The sequence below is a fragment of the Pristiophorus japonicus genome, chromosome 2, assembly GCF_044704955.1.
Source record: "Pristiophorus japonicus isolate sPriJap1 chromosome 2, sPriJap1.hap1, whole genome shotgun sequence".
Classification (NCBI taxonomy): Eukaryota; Metazoa; Chordata; class Chondrichthyes; family Pristiophoridae; genus Pristiophorus; species Pristiophorus japonicus.
The window spans coordinates 68526802-68550503 of NC_091978.1; the positions used below are offsets into that span (position 1 = coordinate 68526802).

At 44.8% G+C, this 23702-nt stretch overlaps 1 protein-coding gene across 4 annotated transcripts in view; it reads left to right on the top strand.

The window, feature by feature from the left end:
• Positions 1-23489, top strand: part of LOC139239187 (mucosa-associated lymphoid tissue lymphoma translocation protein 1-like) — a 237785-nt gene extending 214296 nt beyond the window's left edge. For all 4 annotated transcript variants that reach the window (XM_070867826.1, XM_070867851.1, XM_070867835.1 and 1 more), the window contains one exon: positions 16712-23489. In XM_070867826.1, coding sequence (XP_070723927.1) covers positions 16712-17299 — 588 coding nt within the window. In that variant the 3' untranslated portion in view covers positions 17300-23489. The remainder of the gene's footprint in view (positions 1-16711) is intronic.
• Positions 23490-23702: the final 213 nt, after the last annotated feature.

Consider the following 23702-nt stretch of genomic DNA (forward strand, 5'->3'; position numbering starts at 1 on the left):
ACAGAAAGTAGTTGAGGCCAATTCACTAAATATATTCAAAAGGGAGTTAGATGAAGTCCTTACTACTCGGGGGATCAAGGGTTATGGCGAGAAAGCAGGAAGGGGGTACTGAAGTTTCATGTTCAGCCATGAACTCATTGAATGGCGGTGCAGGCTAGAAGGGCTGAATGGCCTGCTCCTGCACCTATTTTCTATATGTTTCTATATGTTTCAATATTCCTGGTTACAGGATTTTTAGACAGGATAGAGAGGGGGTAAAAAGGGCTGGAGCGCAGTATTGATAAAAGAAACTATTACAGCTGTGAGGAAAGGATGGACTAGACTTTCCATTATTTTTGCATGCATACAGCCCACTTAACGTTCATTTTAACGCTGAAATGAGGTGTAACGCCCATATATCGCCCATTTAGCCACAAAATGGAAAGTAACGGCCATTTCTTGGCCACTTATTGCCGAGCATTACTTTCAGCATGTACGTAACACAGATAAAAAAAATAATACCGCCCGCCCACTGTTTTTTGTCGTAAATATCATATTTGCCGACACTAACGCCTAGAAAATCGCCCAGGTTACTTTCGGCACCTCGCACACATCTCACCGACGACAATATCACAGCAGTATGGACACCATTTTCTAAATTGCAGATCGCATCATTTAAAAGGCTGCTCTGCTTCAACTTCGGGGGAGTTTGGATGTACTCTGGAGGCTTTTTACGGTGATGTGAACATCTAAACAAACATCTTTTCATACTGTGGAAGATTGGAATTTACTTTAGGTGTCTTAGTGGGGACATTTATTGTTTGTGAGCAATCGGTGTAATACTGATAGCTATTGGAATGGGGCCTGTTTTTTCTCAGCCTGTCTTGATGACCAAGCACATGCTGCAGACTCGAGATGGCTGAAGGTACATTCGACAGCATTATGTGCCCAATGTAAGATGTGCCAAACTGATTAGGAGGACCAGATGTTACACCACCCGCACTTACAGGGAGAAGCGGTCTTACCTCAATTTGTCTAACACCAACTGCCTTAGGAGACTGCGCTTCCACAAGGAGGTTATCAGTGCGATATGCCAGCTCATCAGAGGAGATGTGCAGCCTGCTAGCACCATCAGGACCGCACTGTCCGTCAAGGTCAAGGTCACCGCGGCACTGTCGTTCTCCGCGTCTGGTTCCTTTCAGGCCTCAGCTGGCGACATTTGAACTATATCTAGCATGCCACACATTGCTGCATTAGACAGGTTACTGAAGCCCTTTACGCACACAGGATGGACTTTATCAGCTTCCCTATGACCAGGGAGGTTCAGACTGAGAGGGCTTTAGGATTCTACCGAATTGTTAACTTCCCCAAGGTGCAGGGAGCAATAGATTGTATCCTCATCGCGATGCGGGCACCTTTTCAGGATGCAGAGGTTTTTAGGAACCGCAAGGGATTCCACTACCTGAATGTGCAACTCGTTGTCGACCACCAGCAAATTATTATGGCAGTGAATGGTAAATTTCTGGGTAGTATCCATGATGCTCACATCCTGCGTGAGAGCGCTGTATCTGACATGTTTACCAGTCAGCCACAAGGTCAATGCTGGATGCTTGGTGACAAAGGATATGGCCTCACCACCTGGCTGATGACTTCCCTGCGTGGCACCCACACCGAAGCCGAGAAGCGATACAACGAGAGCCACAGATCCACTTGCAAGACTGCTTAAGTCTTAAGCAGCGCTTTAGATGCCTGGACCACTCAGGAGTTGAACTCCAATACCACCCTGAGCAGGTAGCTCAATTTGTGGCGGTGTGCTCCATGCTGCACAACTTGGCTATCAGGAGGGGACAAGATTTTCCAGAAGGGACTGACGGTCCACCTCAGGGGAGAGAGGAAGAGGAGGATGAGGAGATGGATGCTGACCTCGGGCCAGACAATCAGGCTGATGCTGAAACCATGCCCCCGCCCCCCCTCTCGACTGCAGGAAAGGGCCCGTGGTGGCCACATAGCTGCAAGACTTACGTCAGCAGCTTATAAATGAGCGCTTTGCTTGAAAGAACCTTGTTATTTACAAAGCTGCAACACTGTTAGATGTGCAGATCATACATCAATGGTGTGCATCACCTTGGTGACAGTTAAAGTTTAAGTTGATTCAAGTTAAATGTAATTATACCCTTTCATGTTAAGGAATCACCAGTGTGTAATGGTGCAGCTATTTAAGACAATGTGCAACAAGTTTATGTTAAATAAAAACATTTAATCCAACCTTTTGTCTGAAATCATAAGTATAACTAACAAACACCCCTCCCCACCCCACAACAAACTTATCACATTTACATCATTACAATGGTCCCCATTTCCAGCAAAACAGAACACAAATGCAAACCAACAAGGCCCCTTGCCCCGATCCTCCCATCAAAATAGCACCAGTAACCTAAAAATATGCCCAGACAAAACCTGCGGCCATGCATCTCACTTTCCTGCTGCCCCCCCCAGCTTCTCCTCCCCATCTCTTCCCCTTCCCTTCCTGGCTCCAAGCCGCCAGGCCGAGGAACTTCTCAGGTGATGCTTCATTGGAGGGGGGATGACGGCAGAACCACTGCTTGGATGGATACGGGAGGGGACGGTCCAGAGATGGGAACATGCTCCAAGCCAGAAGCAAGATCTTCCTCCTGGCTCTCGTGTCATTTGCAAAGGGGGTGCGGCAACTTAGGGTGCAGTGCCACGCTCTGGGACCACTGGGAGTCCTTTGCCACCAGTGTTCCTGGCTAACAGCTCTAGGGCCTCCTCCATCCCTTCCATGTTATATATTATTTGTTGGACAAAAACTCGGTGCAAACTACCTTCTTGGTGCTTAGTAGACTTTTTGCTGCTGGTGAATCTCCCTCCCGCCACCCACAACAGCCAAACAAGCACACACCACACCCACACACGCTTTCAGTCCCTCTTTCTCTGTCTCCTCTTCTGCGCATGTAATAATGACCTCTGACCTCCTGAGACACAGGAAACAAGCGTTGCGATGCAGTTGCTATGGCCGGCGACACTTTATGGCAGAAGATCAAAAAAATGTAATGCTGCTGCTCATTTCAGATCGCTCGTGGTAACGCCCATTTTTAAAAATGCAAAGTTAGGGTTTTGGAAATGGGCGATAATCCAGCAATCTCAAAATCCATATTTACTGCCCACGCTGGAATTAACACCCATTTTTGGCCGATTTGCACAAAAATAGAAAGTCTACCCAGATATAAGAACATAAGAAATAGGAACAGGAGTGGGCCATATGGCCCCTCGAGCCTGCTCCACTATGATCTGATCATGGACTCAGCTCCACTTACCCATCCGCTCCCCTTATCACCTTATCGTTCAAGAAACTGTCTATTTCCATCTTAAATTTATTCAATGACCCAGCTTCCACAGCTCTGAGGCAGCGAATTCCACAGATTTACAACCCTCTGAAAGAAGAAATTTCTCCTCATCTCTGTTTTAAATGGGCGACCCCTTATTCTAAGATCATGCGCTCTAGTTCTAGTCTTCCCCATTAGTGGAAACATCCTCTCTGCATCCACCCTGTCAAGCCCCCTCATAATCTTATAAGTTTCAATAAGATCACCTCTCATTCTTCTGAATTCCAATGAGTAGAGACCCAACCTACTCAACCTTTCCTCATAAGTCAACCCCCTATGTTAGCGGGATCATCAAATGAGGTCACATGGGTCAAACTGAACAATAAAAAAGGGGTGATCACACTGCTGGGCGTGTATTATAGACCCCCAAACAGTGGGAAGGAGATAGAATAGCAAATATATCGGCAAATTTCTGTGAAATCCAAAAACCATAGGGCAGGAATAGGGGATTTCAACTATCCTAATATTGATTGGGACAAATATAGTGAGAAGGATATAGAGGGTGCTATATCCTTCTAAAATGCATTCAAGAGAACTTTTTTAGTCAGTATGTAACAAGCCCAACACAGGAGGGGCGGTTCTGGATTTAGTTTTGGAGAATGAAGCTGGGCAGGTGGAAGGGACATCAGTGGAGAGCACTTGGGTGCCAGTGACCATAATTCAGTGAGATTCGAGGTAGTTATGGATAAGGACAAGGATAGACCAGGAATAAAAGTCCCAAATCGGGGAAAAGCTAACTTTGCTAAGTTGAGCAGAGATTTGGCCTCAGTGGACTGGAAACAGCTACTTGAAGGTAAATCAGTCAGAGCAGTGGAAGGCAGTTAAGGAGGAGATCTGGAGGGCTCAGGCCAAACATGTGCCCTTAAAGAAAAAGGTGGGAATAAAAATTCTAGAGCACCTTGGATGTCTATGGACTTACCAGGGAAGATAAAGAAAAAAAGGGAAGCTTATGTCATATACCGATGGCTAAATACTGCAGAATCTCTGGAGGAATATCGAAAGTTCAGAGGTGAAATTTAAAAGGATATTAGGAATGCTAAGAGAGCATGAAAAATTCTTGGCAAGTAAAATCAAGGAAAACCCAAAGATGTTCTATAAATATATTGAGAGCAAGAGGATATCTAAAGAAAGGCCTGTTAGAAACCATGAAGGTAATCTGTGTGTGGAGGCGGAAGATGTGGGTATGGTTCGTAATGAATACTTTGCGTCTGTTTTCACAAAAAAGAGGGGCAATGCAGATACTGCGATTGAGGAGGAGTGTGAAATTCTGGATGAAATTAACATAGTGAGAGAGGAGGTATTAAGGGGTTTAGCAGCTTTGAAAGTGAATAAGTCCCCAGGCCCGGATGAAATGCATCCCAGGCTGTTGAGTGCAGCAAAAGAGAAAATAGCAGAGGCCTTGACCATTATTTTCCACTCCCCTTTGGATTCAGGGATGGTGCCGGAGGATTGGAGGACTGCTAAATGTAGTACCCTTGTTTAAGAAGGGAGAAAGGGATAGGGCAAGTAATTACAGGCTTGTCAGCCGAACCTCAGTGGTGGGAAAATTATTCGAAAAAATCCTGAAGGACTATATAAATCTACATTTAGAAAGGCAAGAATTAATCAGGGACATAAGAACATAAGAATTAGGACCAGGAGTAGGCCATCTAGCCCCTCGAGCCTGCTCCGTCACTCAATAAGATCACGGCCGATCTGGCCGTGGACTCAGCTCCACTTACCCGCCCGCTCCCCATAACCCTTAATTCCCTTATTGGTTAAAAACCTATCTATCTGTGACTTGAATACATTCAATAAGCTAGCCTCAACTTCTTCCCTGGGCAGAGAATTCCACAGATTCACAACCCTCTGGGAGAAGAAATTCCTTCTCAATTCGGTTTTAAATTGGCTCCCCTGTATTTTGAGGCTGTGCCCCCTAGTTCTAGTCTCCCCGACCAGTGAAAACAACCTCTCTGCCTCTATCTTGTCTATCCCTTTCATTATTTTAAATGTTTCTATAAGATCACCCCTCATCCTTCTGAACTGCAACAAGTAAAGACCCAGTCTATTCAATCTATCATCATAAGGTAACCCCCTCATCTCCGGAATCAGCCTAGTGAATCGTCTCTGTACCCCCTCCAAAGCTAGTATATCCTTCCTTAAGTAAGGTGACCAAAACTGCACGCAGTACTCCAAGTGCGGCCTCACCAATATCCTGTACAGTTGCAGCAGGACCTCCCTGCTTTTGTACTCCATCCCTCTCGCAATGAAGGACAACATTCCATTCACCTTCCTGATTACCTGCTGCACCTGCAAACTAACTTTTTGGGATTCATGCACAAGGACCCCCAGGTCCCTCTGCACCGCAGCATGTTGTAATTTCTCCCCATTCAAATAATATTCCCTTTTACTGTTTTTTTTCCCAAGGTGGATGACCTCACATTTTCCAACATTGTATTCCATCTGCCAAACCTTAGCCCATTCGCTTAACCTATCTAAATCTCTTTGCAGCCTTTCTGTGTCCTCTACACAACCCGCTTTCCCACTAATCTTTGTGTCATCTGCAAATTTTGTTACACTACACTCTGTCCCCTCTTCCAGGTCACCTATGTATATTGTAAACAGTTGTGGTCCCAGCACCGATCCCTGTGGCACACCACTAACCACCGATTTCCAACCCGAAAAGGACCCATTTATCCCGACTCTCTGCTTTCTGTTAGCCAGCCAATTCTCGATGCATGCTAATACATTTCCTCTGACTCCGCGTACCTTTATCTTCTGCAGTAACCTTTTGTGTGGCACCTTATCGAATGCCTTTTGGAAATCTAAATACACCACATCCATCGCTACACCTCTATCCACCATGCTCGTTATATCCTCAAAGAATTCCAGTAAATTAGTTAAACATGATTTCCCCTTCATGAATCCATGTTGCGTCTGCTTGATTGCACTATTCCTATCTAGATGTCCTGCTATTTCTTCCTTAATGATAGCTTCACGCATTTTCCCCACTACAGATGTTAAACTAACCGGCCTATAGTTACCTGCCTTTTGTCTGCCCCCTTTTTTAATCAGAGGCGTTACATTAGCTGCTTTCCAATCCGATGGTACCTCCCCAGAGTCCAGAGAATTTTGGTAGATTATAACGAATGCATCTGCTATAACTTCCGCCATCTCTTTTAATACCCTGGGATGCATTTCATCAGGACCAGGGGACTTGTCTACCTTGAGATCCATTAGCCTGTCCAGCACTATCCCACTAGTGATAGTGATTGTCTCAAAGTCCTCCCTTCCCACATTCCCGTGACCAGCAATTTTTGGCATGGTTTTTATGTCTTCCACTTTGAAGACCGAAGCAAAATAATTTCTGAAGGTCTCAGCCATTTCCACATTTCCCATTATTAAATCCCCCTTCTCATCTACTAAGGGACCAACATTTACTTTCGTCACTCTTTTCCGTTTTATATATCGGTAAAAGCTTTTACTATCTATTTTTATGTTTTGCGCAAGTTTACTTTCGTAATCTATCTTTCCTTTCTTTATTGCTTTCTTGGTCATTCTTTGCTGTCGTTTAAAATTTTCCCAATCTTCTAGTTTCCCACTAACCTTGGCCATCTTATACGCATTGGTTTTTAATTTGATACTCTCCTTTATTTCCTTGGTTATCCACGGCTGGTTATCCCTTCTCTATTTTTGTTGAGCACTATGAAAGAGCTCCTTAAAAGTCCTCCACTGTTCCTCAATTGTGCCACCGTTTAGTCTGTGTTCCCAGTCTATTTTAGCCAACTCTGCCCTCATCCCACTGTAGTCCCCTTTGTTTAAGCATAGTACGCTCGTTTGAGACACTACTTCCTCACCCTCAATCTGTATTACAAATTCAACCATACTGTGATCACTCATTCCGAGAGGACCTTTTATTAGGAGATCATTTATTATTCCTGTCTCATTACACAGGACCAGATCTAAGATAGCTTGCTCCCTTGTAGGTTCTGTAACATACTGTTCTAAGAAACAATCCCGTATGCATTCTATGAATTCCTCCTCAAGGCTACCCCGTGCGATTTGATTTGACCAATCGATATATAGGTTAAAATCCCCCATGATTACTGCCATTCCTTTTTCACATGCCTCCATTATTCCCTTGATTATTGTCTGCCCCACCGTGAAGTTATTATTTGGGGGCCTATAAACTACGCCCACCAGTGACTTTTTCCCCTTACTATCTCTAATCTCCACCCACAATGATTCAACATTTTGTTCATTAGAGCCAATATCGTCTCTCACAACTGCCCTGATATCATCCTTTATTAACAGAGCTACCTCACCTCCTTTCCATTCTTGTCTATCTTTCCGAATTGTCAGATACCCCTGTATGTATAATTCCCAGTCTTGGCCACCCTGCAACCACGTTTCTGTAATGGCCACCAAATGATGCCCATTTGTAATGATTTGTGCCATCAACTCATTTACTTTGTTTCGAATGCTGCGTGCGTTTAGGTAAAGTGTTTTAATACTAGTTTTTAAACCATGATTTTTAGTTTTGACCCCCTCCTGCAGCCCCTTTATATTCAAACATATTGTCCCTTCCGATCATCTTGTGGTTTACACTTACCCCAGTGCTACTCTGCTCTGTTGACTCCTGCCTTTTGCATCCTTTCTTGGGGTTCTGTTCATCTGAGCTCTCACCCACTCTAGCTCAGAGCTTTCTCCTGGGTTCCCATCCCCCTGTCAAGCTAGTTTAAAGCCCTCCCAACCGCACTATCAAAACCACCCGCGAGAACATTGGTCCCATCTCTGTTGAGGGTAACCTGTCCGACTTGTACAGGTCCCACCAACCTCAGAAGCGGTCCCAATTGTTCAGGAAACTAAAGCCCTCCCTCCTACACCAATGCCCCAGCCACGTATTTATCTGACTAGCCTTCCAATTTCTACCCTCACTAGTTCGTGGCACTGGCAGTAATCCTGAGATTACCACCTTTGTGGTCCTGGCTTTCAATCTTACTCCTAGCTCCCTAAACTCAGCTTTCAGGACCTCACCCCTCTTTCTACCTATGTCGTTGGTACCAATGTGGACCACAACCACTGGCTGTTCCCCTTCCCTCCCCAGAATGCCCTGCAGTCGCTCAGTGACATCATTGACCCTTGCACCAGGGAGGTAACACACCATCCTGATGTCACTTTTGCTGCCACAGAAGCGCCTATCTGCTCCCCTAACTATTGAATCTCCTATCACTATAGCCCTTCCCGTTTTCTTCCTCCCCCCCCTGTGCAGCTGAGCCACCCACGGTGCTGTGGACTCGGCCCTGGCTGCACTCCCCAGAGGAATCACCGCCCTCGCCAGTAGTCAGAATAGAGTACCGGTTGGAGAGCGGGATAGCCTCAGGGGACTCCTGCACTACCTGCCTCGCCATACTCTTGTGTTCGACGGTCACCCATTCCCTATCCTCTTGTACCCTTTTAATCTGTGGGGTGACCAACGCCTGAACCGAGCTATCCACTTACCTCTCGTTCTCTCGGATGCTCCTCAGTGCTTCCAGTCCTCGCTCAAGCTCCGAGTCTCTGTGCTCGAGTTGGAGGAGCTGGAGACACTTCCTGCACATGTGGTCATCCCCGTTGCGGGAAGCATCCAGGAATTCCCACATGGCGCAGGTGTTGCATTCCGTTTGAACGAGCTGCCCTGCCATCCCACTAGTTACCCTTAAATTACCCAGCAAAAACACTGACTCCCACTACACACACTAAACAGCTATTTAGTAATTTATCCTCTTGTCTATTCGAACACAAAATCAAAGAGATATACTCAACAGCCGATCAGCCAACCACTTACCAGCTTGGCTGTGACGTCACTTTTTGATTTCTTGTCCCTCCTCCCCGCACTGCTCGCTCACTGACTGCTGCTGGGCCTTTGTAGGCCACTGACCTCGGACTGCCGCTGCCGCTGCTTCTCCCCGCACTCTGACGTCACCTCGATTTCTCACCTCTCTATCTTTGTCTGCAGCTGGCTGAGCACTCCTTATCAGCTGCTCTAGTGTCAGCACTGATAGGAAAAACAAGACAAAACAGCACCAGCCACCCCCACTTGCCTGAACTCTCACCCACTTACCGAACTCACAAATGCACTCAGTCAGCATGGATTTGTTGAGGGACGATCGTGTTTGACTAACCTGATTGAATTTTTCGAGGAGGTAACCAAGAGGGTTGATGAGGGTAGTGCGTACGATGCAGTGTATATGGACTTTAGCAAAGCTTTTGATTAGGTCCCACATGGCAGACTGGTCACGAAGATAAAAGCCCATGGGATCCAGGGCAAAGTGGCAAGTTGGATCCAAAATTGGCTTAGAGATAGGAAGCAAAGGGTAATGGTTGATGGATGTTTTTGTGACTGGAAGGATGTTTCCAGTGGGGTTCCGCAGGGCTCACTACTGGAATCCTTGCTTTTTGTGGTAGACATCAATGATCTAGATATGAATATCGGGGGTATTATTAAGAAGTTGGCAAATGACACTAAAATTGGCTGTGTAGTTGATAATGAAGAGGAAAGTCATGGACTGCAAGAGGATATCAGTCTGCTGGTCAGGTGGGCAGAAGAGTGGCAAATTGAATTTAATTCCTAGAAACATAGAAAAATAGGTGCAGGAGTAGGCCATTCGGCCCTTCGAGCCTGCACCACCATTCAATAAGATCATGGCTAATCATTCATCAGTACCCCTTTCCTGCTTTCTCTCCATACCCCTTGATCCCCTTAGCCATAAGGGCCATATCTAACTTATCCTCTTAGATATATATCCAATGAACTGGCACCAACAACTCTCTGCAGCAGGTAATTCCACAGGTTAACAACTCTCTGAGTGAAGAAGATTCTCCTCATCTCAGTCCTAAATGTCCTACCCCTTATCCTAAGGCTGTGTCCCCTGGAAGTCCCCTGGACTTCCCCAACATTGGGAACATTCTTCCTGCATCTAACCTGTCCAGTCCCGTCAGAATCTTATATGTTTCTATGAGAGCCCCTCTCATCCTTCTAAACTCCACTGTATAAAGGCCCAGTTGATCCAGTCTCTCCTCATATGTCAGTCCTACCATCCCAGGAATCAGTCTGGTGAACATTCGCTGCACTCCCTCAACAGCAAGAACGTCCTTCCTCAGATTAGGAGACCAAAACTGAACACAATATTCCAGGTGAGGCCTCACCAAGGCCCTGTATCACTGCAGTAAGACCTCTCTGCTCCTCTACTCAAATCCCCTAGCTATGAAGGCCAACAAATCATTTGCCTTCTTCACCACCTGCTTGCCAACTTTCAAGGACTGATGTACCATGACACCCAGGTCTCGTTACACCTCCCCTTTTCCTAATCTGCCACCATTCATATAATATTCTGCCTTCATGTTTTTGCCCCCAAAGTGGATAACCTCACATTTATCCACATTATACTGCATCTGCCATGCATTTGCCCACTCACCTAACCTGTCCAAGTCACCCTGCAGCCTCTTAGCATCCCTCCTCACAGCTCACACCGCCACCCAGTTTAGTGTCATCTGCAAACTTGGAGATATTACACTCAATTCCTTCATCTAAATCATTAATGTATATTGTAAAGAGCTGGGGTCCCAGCACTGAGTCCTGCGGCACTCCACTAGTCACTGCCTGCCATTCTGAAAAGGACCCGTTTATCCCGACTTTCTGCTTCCTGTCTGCCAACGAGTTCTCTATCCACATCAGTACATTACCCCCAATACCATGTGCTTTGATTTTGCACACCAATCTCTTGTGTGGGACCTTGTCAAAAGCCTTTTGAAAGTCCAAATACACCATATCCACTGGTTCTCCCTTGTCCATACTACTAGTTACATCCTCAAAAAATTCCAGAAGATCTGTCAAGCATGATTTCCCTTACATAAATCCATGCTGACTTGGACCGCTCTTGTCACTGCTTTCCAAATGCGCTGCCATTTCATCCTTAATAATTGATTCCAACATTTTCCCCACTACTGATGTCAGGCTTAACCGGTCTATAATTACCCGTTTTCTCTCTCCCTCCCTTTTTAAAAAGTGGTGTTACATTAGCTATCCTCCAGTCCATAGGAACTGATCCAGAGTCGATAGCCTGTTGGAAAATGATCACCAATGCATCCACTATTTCTAGGGCCACTTCCTTAAGTACTCTGGGATGCAGACTATCAGGCCCCAGGGATTTATCGGTCTTCAATCCCATCAATTTCCCGAACATAATTTCCCACCTAATAAGGATTTTCTTCAGTTCCTCCTTCTCACTGTACCCTCGGTCCCCTAATACTTCCCGAAGGTTATTTGTGACTTCCTTCGTGAAGACAGAACCAAAGTTTTTGTTCAATTGGCCTGCCATTTCTTTGTTCCCCATTATAAATTCATCTGAATCTGACTGCAAGGGACCTACGTTTGTCTTCACTAATCTTTTTCTCTTCACATATCTATAGATGCTTTTGCAGTCAGTTTTTATGTTCCTGGCAAGCTTCCTCTTGTACTCTATTTTCCCCCTCTTAATTAAACCCTTGGTCCTTCTCTGCTGAATTCTAAATTTCTCCCAGTCCTCAGGTTTGTTGCTTTTTCTGGCCAATTTATATGCCTCTTCCTTGGTTTTAACACTATCCTTAATTTCCCTTGTTAGCCATGGTTGAGCCATCTTCCCCGTTTTATTTTTACTCCAGACAGGGATGTACAATTGCTGAAGTTCATCCATGTGACCTTTAAATGTTTGCCATTGCTTATCCACCGTCAACCCTTTAAGTATCCTTTGCCAGTCTATTCTAGGCAATTCACGCCTCATACTGTCGAAGTTACCTTTCCTTAAGTTCAGGACCCTAGTTTCCGAATTAACTGTGTCACTCTCCATCTTAATAAAGAATTCTACCATATTATGGTCACTCTTCCCCAAGGGACCACGCACAACAAGATTGCTAATTAGTCCCTTCTCATTACACATCACTCAGTCTAGGATAGCCAGCTCTCTAGTTAGTTCTTTGACATATTGGCCCCAAATTTCCACATGATTTGCTCCTGATTTTTAGGAGCAACTGGTGTAGAACGGAGTATCTTAGAAATCGGAATTCTCCACATTTAGTTTGCTCCAGTTCTAGTCAGTTAGAACAGTTTCACTTTGGAACAGAATTTTTTTTTCAAAAGGGGGCGTGTCTGGCCACTTACGCCTGATTTCAAAGTTTCGTGAGTGAAAACTTACTCCAAACTAACTTAGAATGGAGTAAGTGAAGATTTTTGTACGCTCGAAAAAACCTTGTCTACACTTTAGAAAATCAGGCGTAGGGAACGAGGTGGGGGGGGGAGGGAAATCATTAAATTCTACAATCAATCCTTAGTTATACTTATACAAATATTATACAAATAAATCCAACCTGAATAAAAATTTATAAGCAAAGAAAAGATTAAATAAACCATGTTCCTACCTGTGTGAAAGTGCTTCAGGCAGGCCTTTCATGTTGGAGACAGGCAGCGGTGTGGCGTCAGTGTCTCGATGGCAGCGGCAGCAAGCTTCAAGCTGAGCTGCAGTGCTTGAGGCAGGCCTTCATTCTCTTCGTGGCTGGCCGTGAAGAAGAGCACCGGACGGATCCGAGGCCATTCGGCCATGAGATATCAGTGGCTGGCCAGCAGCCGAAGAATCAACGCAGGACACACGCAGCTCATTCAGGTTCTTGAGGCCATTCGGCCATGCTTTAGGGGCGGCGTCAGTGGCTGGCCGGCAGCCAAAGAATCAGCAGCGGACGGACGTGAGGCCATTCGGCCATAGGATATCAGCGGCGTCAGGCCGAAGATACAGCAGCAGCCTTCAAGCTGTGAGGGGGACTAAGGCCATTTGGACAGGATGAAGCAGCCACATCGACAGTTTTATATTTAAATTTGCAGAATGGGTGCTGCATTGTCAACATCACGTATTATTGCAAAGTTGAATTGGCACTCTTATTTCTCCAAACACACAGTCCTTAATTTGCATGCACCAATGCAGCACCGGTTCTGCAAGTTTAGCAGTGAAAAGCTGAACTCACTGATTTCAGCAGGTGATTTATTCAGCAGTGCTGCTAAAAGCACTCCCTCACACACAGAAATAGCAAAAAAAATTAAATTACAAGCCTTTGCAGGGTCCAAGAAACAAATCTTCACTTTTTCTGCAGTATTTTTAAAAATGGCCGAATGCCAATGTTTGTGAGAGACTGCGCGCACGCTCCAACGCGCACGCACAGGGTTGCCGGCACCACGAAGGCTAATTTAAATTGTACCCGCCCCCTGCTACTTAGAAAATCGGCGCGAATGTTAGGCTCCACCCCCTGCTGCGAAGAGCGCGCCGCGCCAAGCAGACATCGAGCTCCAAGGAGCTCGAGAATATCGGACTTTTTTTTAGGCGCAGTTTTCGGCGCGAAAAACAGGCGCCCAGCTCGGAGGTGCGCCGTTTTCACCGCAGCACGAAACTTGGGGCCATTGGTCTAGAAAACCATCCCGAATACACTCCAGGAAATCCTCCTCCACTGCATTGCTACCAGTTTGGTTAGCCCAATCAATATGTAGATTAAAGTCACCCATGATAACTGCTGTACCTTTATTGCACACATCCCTTATTTCTTGTTTGATGCTCTCCCCAGCCTCACTACTACTATTTGGTGGTCTGTACACAACTCCTACTCGCGTTTTCTGCCCTTTGGAATTCCGCAGCTCCACCCATACCGATTCCACATCATCCAACTAATGTCCCTCCTTACTATTGCATTAATTTCCTCTTTAACTAGCAACGCCACCCCGCCTCCTTTTCCTCTCTGCCTCTCCTTCCTCAATGTTGAATACTCCTGGATGTTGAGTTCCCAGCGTTGGTCACCCTGGAGCCATGTCTCTGCGATGCCAATTACATCAGATCCGTTAACTGCTGTCTGCGCAGTTAATTCGTCCACCTTATTCCGAATACTCCTCGCATTGAGGCACAGCGCCTTCAGGCTTGTCTTTTGAACACATTTTGCCCCTTTAGAATTTTGCTGTAATGTGGCCCTTTTTGTTTTTTGCCTTGGGTTTCTCTGCCCTCCACTTTTACTATTCTCCTTTCTATCTTTTGCTTCAACCTCCATTTTATTTCCCTCTGTCTCCCTGCATAGGTTCCCATCCCCCTGCCATGTTAGTTTAACTCCTCCCCAACAGCACTAGCAAACACTCCCCCTAGGACATTGGTTCCAGTCCTGCCCAGGTGCAGACTGTCCGGTTTGTACTGGTCCCACCTCCCCCAGAACCGGTTCCAATGTCCCAGGAATTTGAATCCCTCCCTTTTGCACCACTCCTCAAGCCACGTATTCATCTGAGCTATCCTGCGATTCCTACTCTGACTAGCACGTGGCACAGGTAGCAATCCTGAAATTACTACCTTTTGAGGCCCTACTTTTTAATTTAGCTTCTAGCTCCCTAAATTCATCTCGTAGGACCTCATCCCGTTTTTTTACCTATATCGTTGGTACCTATATGCACCACGGCAACTGCTGTTCACCCTCCCTTTTAAGAATGACCTGCACCCGCTCCGAGACACCCTTGACCCTTGCACCAGGGAGGCAACATACCATCCTGGAGTCTCGGTTGCGGCCGCAGAAACGCCTATCTATTCCCCTTACAATCGAATCCCCTATCACAATAGCTCTCCCACTCTTTTTCCTGCCCTCCTGTGCAGCAGAGCCACCCACAGTGCCATGAACTTGGCTGCTGCTCCTCCCCCATGATGAATCATCCCTCTCAACAGTATGAAAGTCTTGCTACAGTTATACAGGGTATTGGTGAGGCCACACCTGGAATACTGTGTACAGTTTTGGTTTCCATATCTACGAAAGGATATACTTGCTTTGAAGGCAGTTCAGAGAAGGATCACTAGGTTGATTCCGGAAATGAGGGGGTTGAATTATGAGGAAACGTGATGTAGGTTGGGCCTCTTCTCATTGGAATTTAGAAGAATGAGAGGTGATCTTACCGAAACGTATAAGATTATGAGGGGGCTTGACAATGTGGATGCAGAGAGGATGCTTCCACTGATAGGGGAGACTAGAACTAGGGGGCTAGAACTAGGGGGCATAATATTAGAATAAGGGGCCGCCCATTTAAAACTGAAATTAGATGGAATTCCTTCTCTCAGGGTTGTAAATCTGTGGAATTCGCTGCCTTAGAGAGCTGTGGAAGCTGGGGCATTAAATAAATTTAAGACAGAAATAGACAGTTTCTTAAATGATAAGGGGATAAGGGGTTATAGAGAGTGGGCAGGGGAGTGGACCTGAGTCCATGATCGGATCAGCCATGATCTTATTAAATGGCGAAGCAGGCTCGAGGGGCAATATGGTATTGGCCTGCTCCTATTTCTTATGTTCTTAAATGACTGTCTCAAATTAGTGGGCACTTCATTTAAATATTAATTTGTGTGTGCTAATCTTGTGCAAGCAGGAGATAAGACATTAATTACGCCCATATGAAAAGGGCATCGCAGAGTTTCTAGATTGTGGTACACTGGAGGTCATGGAAAGTATTATTAAAGTGTGTTTATTTCAGGCTTCTCTTAACTGTTTCTCTCTTTTATGTTCTGTGGAAATAAAATTTGAGAGATGTAAAATGGGCTGCTACTTCATTATCACCCATTTTACATTACCGCATAAAGTCAAAATACCTCCTTCGATTGCAGATGTTCGCTCTATATGTGTATACATATATATATTATATATATATATTTAAACATTTGTTTTTCTGCCAGAACTGTCATTATTTTAATAGTCAAGCTGTCACAACGCCAACGCCAACCACAACCCATTGTCATCTTTTGCAAGTTGAACAACATGGCACAAGGTCATAACACTTCATTTGAACAATTCTCCATTTTGTAATATGGCGTAATATCATCTTTACCTAGTAGCCTTTTCAGGCCAGTATTCTCATTATTTTGTAACATTTGCAGGTTTACATAACTCAAATAAGTGGGAGGTCAGCCGATCTTCCGCCAAAGTTACAGCAACAAAGCAGGAGAAGCCCCAAGGATGTGTTTATGTCTCTGTCTGTCTCTGCTGTCCCACCCCATGTCCCCCTTGGACCTATAACATATTAAATGACTGCACAAATATACACAATTAGGCTGCCAGAGTATCCTGCTATAAATGCCATGTTGAGAATATACTCCAGTATGAAAATCAGTATACCACTTTTCTATTTTAAATTTTAAGAGAAGTTTTTTTCCTCGGCTATTAATTTTTGAATGCTATCCAGTTTCCTGCTTCAACTTGTAATCTGTTTTTAATGTTTAGTTTTTCGAAACAAAATGATGGAGAAGCAAAATATCTCAATTCATGTTCTTCTGTTGCAGGAGCGGCTGGTGTTCACAGCCTGCCTTCGGTACCAGTACCAAGGACTCGATGAACCTGTCGAAGAAGCCACGGGGGTCGATGTAGCCAAACCCCTCATTGCAAAGCTGGACATCCACCGCACCATCAGGAGGAACAGCTGCCTCGTGACCTGTCTCATGCCTCACAGTCCATCGCACAGCCCAGTCCACAGCCCGTCTCACAGCCCAGTGCGAAGCATGGCTTATAGTCCAGTATTTGAGCATTACCAGCACCATCACAACCAACATTATCAAGATAACTCTCATCTCGGGGTCTACAACCCAAATTCGGCCATGATGGGTGCTATGGGATGCACCCTTCCTTCTGACAACTGTAAATACGCCACATATACACACATGTCAGACTGGAGTCAAATATCTCACTTCTGTAGTGACAACATAAGGCAGATTAATGTTCCTGTTGAGAATGATATCAATGATCTACAGTCTGATTTCACTGACTGCCTGCAGTTCACTGAGCGTAAATGCACAAATAATTATTCTGACTATACCGAGGAGGATTTTCCACTGCAGCATCGCTGGCCCACCGCTGGAAGTAACAAGATGTAGAATACATCCACCTTAATGACACGACAATGATGGGCATACATCATCCAAAGTATTGCCCATCATTTGCACACCAGTAACACTAGGTGCTTGGAATGCCAAGCATCCGGGGTTGCTCGGGATGTAGAGTAGAGTTTTTCAAAGTTAAAGAGCTGCCTTAGTCTATGCAACCAAACGCAGGCCGATCAACTGGATAGGTTAAACGAGTTTTGGTCAACAATTATTTTTTTAATAGGTCATCAGCCATTTTTCATCCCTCTCCAGACCAGGGTGGCCAGGGTCAGGTGTGCAGGAAAGGGGCAGTCAGAAAGCATACACAGCACTAATTGAGTGACTTCAGCACACAAAACCATTTCATGTGCATGTTTCAACAGAGAAATGGGGGTGAGCAGGTTTATAATATATTATAGATGAACCACTGACTCAGGCAACAACATCAACATTCCCAGACTAGGGATAGAACATGCAGCTACAGGGTAATGTTCCCTGTGCTTTGCCTTAATAATGTGCCTTAAAGGTTCACCTCAGAAGAGTATCTTATAATGTACCATTTTACATTCCCATTAGCTATCCTTGTGGTCAATTAATGCCAAATAAGTTTTGTTCGATAGCCCGACATCAGTAGTGGGGAAAATGTTGAAATCAATTATTAAAGATTTAATAGCAGCGCATTTGGAAAACAGTGACAGGATTGGTCCAAGTCAGCATGGATTTATGAAAAGGAAATCATGCTTGGGAAATCTTCTAGGATTTTTTGAGGATGTAACTAGTAGAGTGGACAAGGGAGAACCAGTGGATGTGGTGTATTTGGACTTTCAAAAGGCTTTTGACAAGGTCGCACACAAGAGATTAGTATGCAAAATTAAAGCATATGGTATTGGGGGTAATGTACTGATGTGGATAGAGAACTGGTTGGCAGACAGCAAGCAAAGAGTAGCAATAAACGGATCCTTTTCAGAATGGCAGGCAGTGACTAGTGGTGTAACGCAAGGTTCAGTGCTGGGACCCCAGCTATTTACAATATACATTAATGATTTGAATGTAATATCACCAAGTTTGCAGATGATACTAAGCTGGGTGGCAGTGTGAGCTGTGAGGAGGTTGCTAAGAGGCTGCAGGGTGACTTGGACAGGTTAGGTGAGTGGGCAGATGCATGGCAGATGCAGTATAATGTAGATAAATGTGATGTTATCCACTTTGGTGGCAAAAACAGGAAGGCAGAATATTATCTGAATGGCGACAGATTAGGAAAAGGGGAGGTGCAATGAGACCTGGGTGTCATGGTACATCAGTCATTGAAAGTTGGCATGCAGGTGCAGCAGGCGGTGAAGAAAGCAAATGGCATGTTGTCCTTCATAGTGAGAGGATTTGAGTATAGGAGCAGGGAAGTCTTGCTGCAGTTGTACAGGGCCTTGGTGAGGCCACACCTTGAATATTGTATGCAGTTTTGGTCTCCTGATCTGAGGAAGGACATTCTTGCTATTGAGGGAATGCAGCGAAGGTTCACCAGACTGATTCCCGGGATGGCAGGACTGACATATGACGAAAGCCTTGAATCGATTAGGCTTATATTCACTGGAATTTAGAAGAATGAGAGGGGATCTCATAGAAATATATAAATTTCTGACGGGATTAGACAGGTTAGATGCAGGAAGGATGTTCCCGATGTTGGGGAAGTCCAGAACCAGGGTTCACAGTCTAAGGACAAGGGGTAAGCCATTTATGACTGAGATGAGGAGAAACTTCTTCACTCAGATAATTGTGAACCTGTGGAAAGTTGTTGAGGCCAGTTCGTTAGATATATTCAGGAGAGAGTTAGATGTGGCCCTTATGGCTAAAGGGATCAAGGAGTATGGAGAGAAAGTAGGAATGGGGTACTGAAGTTGCATGATCATCCATGGTCTTATTGAATGGTGGTGCAGGCTCGAAGGGCCGAATGGCCTCCTCCTGCACCTATTTTCTATGTTTCATACCCTCTAAGAGTTGGGTTAAGACTGGCCAAGCTCCTTGCTCTTGTATTCTATGCCTCGACTAATAAAGGCAAGTGTTCCATATGCCTTCTTAACCACCTTATCTACCTGGCCTGCTACCTTCAGAGATCTGTGGACCTGCACTCCAAGGTCCCTTTGTTCCTCTACACTTTTCAGTGTCGTACCATTTAATGTGTATTCCCTTTCCTTGTTAGAACTCCCCAAATGCATTACCTCATATTTATCCGAATTGAATTCCATTTGTCCCGTCTGCCCACCTGACCAGTACATTGATATCTTCCTGCAGTCCTCAGCTTTCTTCTTCATTATCAACCACACAGCCTATTTTAGTGTCATCTGCAAACTTCTTAATCACACCCCCAACATTTAAATCCAAGTCATTGATATATACCACAAAATATTCATCTGTTTCTTTGAAAATCGCGGCACTTAACCTCTTTCCTGTCACGCAATGCCCATAATATTCATTTACAATGACACTCTCTGGAAGAATTCTTGGCCCTGAAATTCTTGGAGGTTTTGCCTGTCTCCCACAGAACTTACAATGGGAGATTACTGGAATGCCTAAGGAAGCTGAAGTGGGGGGAAAAAAACCTTAAAGGTAAAGCCCTCTTGATTAGGAGCTGATCCAAGGTCAGTGGGCTTGGGGAAGCCAATTATCCCCATGGTGGGCAACGGAATTCCGCTGGCATGGGTCAGGCAGGTGCCAAAGAGGTGCCTGAAATGGCACATTTGCCCAGCTGCCACATGCACACACGGAACCCTCCCATTGACCCTACAAACTCCAACTATCGTATTGGGGATAGCGCTTGTGGAATGTAAAGGATTCTCTCGGTGCCAGTGCCAAACAACCAAACATGAGAAAGATTTGTGTCGGAATTTGCAGTCCATTTATTTTTCAACAGGGTACCTGAGCCATTCCAGAATCAACTGAAACTTATGCTCATTATACAAGCTTTATTTGTTAGTAGTAACTTGAATTTATAGCATTATGGTTGGAATTAACCACTGTGTTGTCAACAGGTGTATTTTAATTGTTTTCTGTGTTTTCAGCAGACAATCATATACTTACCATTATTTATTGCAAAACTAAGGTGAACATAAGAAATAGGAACAGGAGTAGGCCATACGGCCCCTCAAGCCTGCTCCGCCATACAATAAGATCATGGCTGATCTGATCATGGACTCGGCTCCACTTCCCCACTCGCTCCCCATAACCTCTCTATTTCTGTCTTAAATTTATTCAATGTCCCAGCTTCCACAGCTCTCTGAGGCAGCAAATTCCACAGATTTACAACCCTCTGAGGGAATAAATTTCTCCTCATCTCTGTTTTAAATGGGTGGCCCCTTATTCAAAGATCATGCCCCCTAGTTCTAGTCTCTCCCATCAGTGGAAACATCGTCTCTACATCCACCTTGTCAAGCCCCCTCATAATCTTATACGTTTCGATAAGATCACTTCTCATTCTTCTGAATTCCAATGAGTAGAGGCCCAACCTATTCAACCTTTCCTCATAAGTCAGCCCTCTGATCCCCGGAATCAATCTAGTGTACCTTCTCTGAACTGCCTCCAAAGCAAGTATATCCTTTCGTAAATATGGAAACCAAAACTGCGCAGTATTCCAGGTGTGGCCTCACCAAAACCTTGTATAGCTGTAGCAAGACTTCGCTGCTTTTATACTCCGTCCCCTTTGCAATAAAGTCCAAGATACCATTGGCCTTCCTGATCACTTGCTGTACCTGCATACTATCCTTTTATGTTTCATGTCACATGAAGGGCCAAGGCCAATAGTGAAGATGACCATAAAGGTGAAAGGAATTGTAGCAAAAGATGGAGTAAGTCAGGAAGTAGTGATGAGTGATGATGGCCGATCCACGGGGCTAACTTGACACAGATCCCTTAAAGGGAAGGGCCAGGCTAATCGGTGGGGGGATGGGCGGTAAGGGGGGGAATGGAACATGAACAACAGTTGGGAGCATATTTTATGGCAGTGTAAAAAGAACAATTATACTCTTCCTAGCCCCAAAAATATTTCAAAATCCATCCAGCCAGTGGCCTCCAGTAATCCCGTTAAGCAGTGAGATGGGGGTTTGTGCAGCGCAGGCCTCATACAAAAACTAATTGATATGGTTTGGGGGTTTGTTCTGCAATATCGAACCCTGATTTGCACAGGAGGCGCTAGAGGGAGCTCGGCCTGTTTCGAAGCCCAGATTAAAATGGCAGTGGGTAAGAAGGGAACGAGAAGTTTTTATTAATTAATGAGTTTGGTCTAGCGATCGATGCCCCCTCTGTCTCTCAGCGAGTGGATACGAGCATATGATCTCATGCCAATTAATATCCACCCTATCAATTCGATAATACGGCCTTGTGCACCATCTCCCCCGAGTGTTTATAATTACTAACTCTCAGGGAAGCCAAAAAAAAAAAGACTCGGAGCCATTTGGACGGAAAACTGCAAATTCTTCCCTGACTCCCAAAGACAGCAAGTTCCTAGAGATCATGCTTTCCCATGATGCATTATTAGGTATATTGAATCAAACTTCCTTCTCTTCCCCCTCCTTCCAGATATGTTCCAATGTCTCTAGAGGACCAGAAAAGATTATTTCTATCCATTGGGCTATCCCAAAGGTTAAAAACTTCATACTTCACTTTATCTTACATGTCATTCAATAAAAGGGTCAAGGCATGTGGGGGCCGAAATTCGGTCGTTCTGCTTTTGAGGCAGTGTCACCGGCTGAGTGTTGATTTTAACGACAGGTGGTAGGTGCCACCTCAAACTGCAAAATTCAGTTTTGCTGCCCAAAGATGAGAGAGCAGCGCTAACAGTGGTCCTCGGGTGCCAACGAAGCGGCACCTCAGGAGGCTGACTGAATTTCCCGACGTCATGCAAGTTTTTAAAAAATGAGAGAAAAAAGTTTCCACGCTTTCCCTCACCTACACTTCCCCACTGATCCCATTAATAGGTAAATGCAAAAATAAACAAGCACTTGATCCCTGGACCCTACCGCCCCGGGATCCCCGATGTCCCACCACCTTTCCCAGGTTGTACGCACGCCTGCCGGTAAGGACACTATACTCACCTAATTTCGCACCACGAGGGTGTCGGCCGAGAACGCAGCGATACATCTTGCCGCCGACCCCACCACCCAATTAAATTTCCAGTCAGCCCAGGAACCCGGTCACCGCCGACTGTGAGGAGTTAGCCGCCCCTCTCCGGCAGCAACGGGTGGTGTTAAAAAATGAATTTCGACCCCGTAGTGTTGGACGCCACATATACTATTGCTAACCCAATTGTTAATTGGTTTGAAAAGCATCGTAAACATTTCTCCCTTGAAATGTATAACATCCTCTGCTTCTAGGACCTCCATAGGTACGTTATTCAAAATATTCACCACCTTTTGCATGAAGTAGTGATATTGTAACTGTGTAGTGTGCTTCTGTCCTGCCAGTCAGGTAGAATTGCAAATGGACCCCTTGTAATCTTTGTTCATGAATATTTAACCTAAACTGTTGTATAAATGTTTGAGCCTAAAGCTTATGGGAACGCCAGACCTATTAAGTGTTAAAGCTGCAGTATTTAATGCTTAAAAGCTGTTTTGTGCACTGTGTTATGCAAAGGAATGTAAGGTTAGAAATTTCTGCATGCACTACTACCATACAAATGTGCTCATGTGGCTTTTCTTTGCTATTTTAAAGGGGATCTAGATCTGTTTACAATAAAATGATTAAAGCCTGTATAAAAAAAAATTGCAAACCAAGTAATGTTCTACTAGTCACATTAAGCATTTCTACACTAATATCATGCACCATCATTTTGATGTTATCACTCATGTTAATGGGCCTTTCTGGTAACATGTCTTTTTTTGCATTTCTTCTATATCATGTTCTTCAATAATGTATGTAAAGGCACCTGCCTACCAATGTTCCCATTAATTTTTGTTTGGGTGCACTGAGCCTTTAAGAAGCTGCATGGCCCATTCAAAATACCGCGCGTGTACATTTTTTCCCATTGAAAAGCCGGCTGCGGGGGAGAGAGCCGCTGGTTTTGTGGCTTGTAGCATTGGTTTTGGTTTGTTGCTCCTGCATCCCAGTTACTATTTAAAGATGCTCCAAGTGACTGCCATAAAGAACTTTGATTATGGGTCAAGTTGTTTTAACTCTTACTTACCTTCCTTATATTTAATAAAAAATTTCCAAGATTCATGGACTGCAACGGTTCAAGAAGGGAGTTCTCCACCACCATCTCAAGGGCAATTAGGGATGGCAATAAATGCTGGCCTTGTCAGTGATGCCCACATTCCGTGAATGAATTTCTTTTAAAGAAAGAAAATACTAGCTCTTTCATTATTTCTTCCTATTTCTCAATGGGTCTGCACAAAGTTTTCAAACATTGTCCCTGCTGCATTAATCAAAT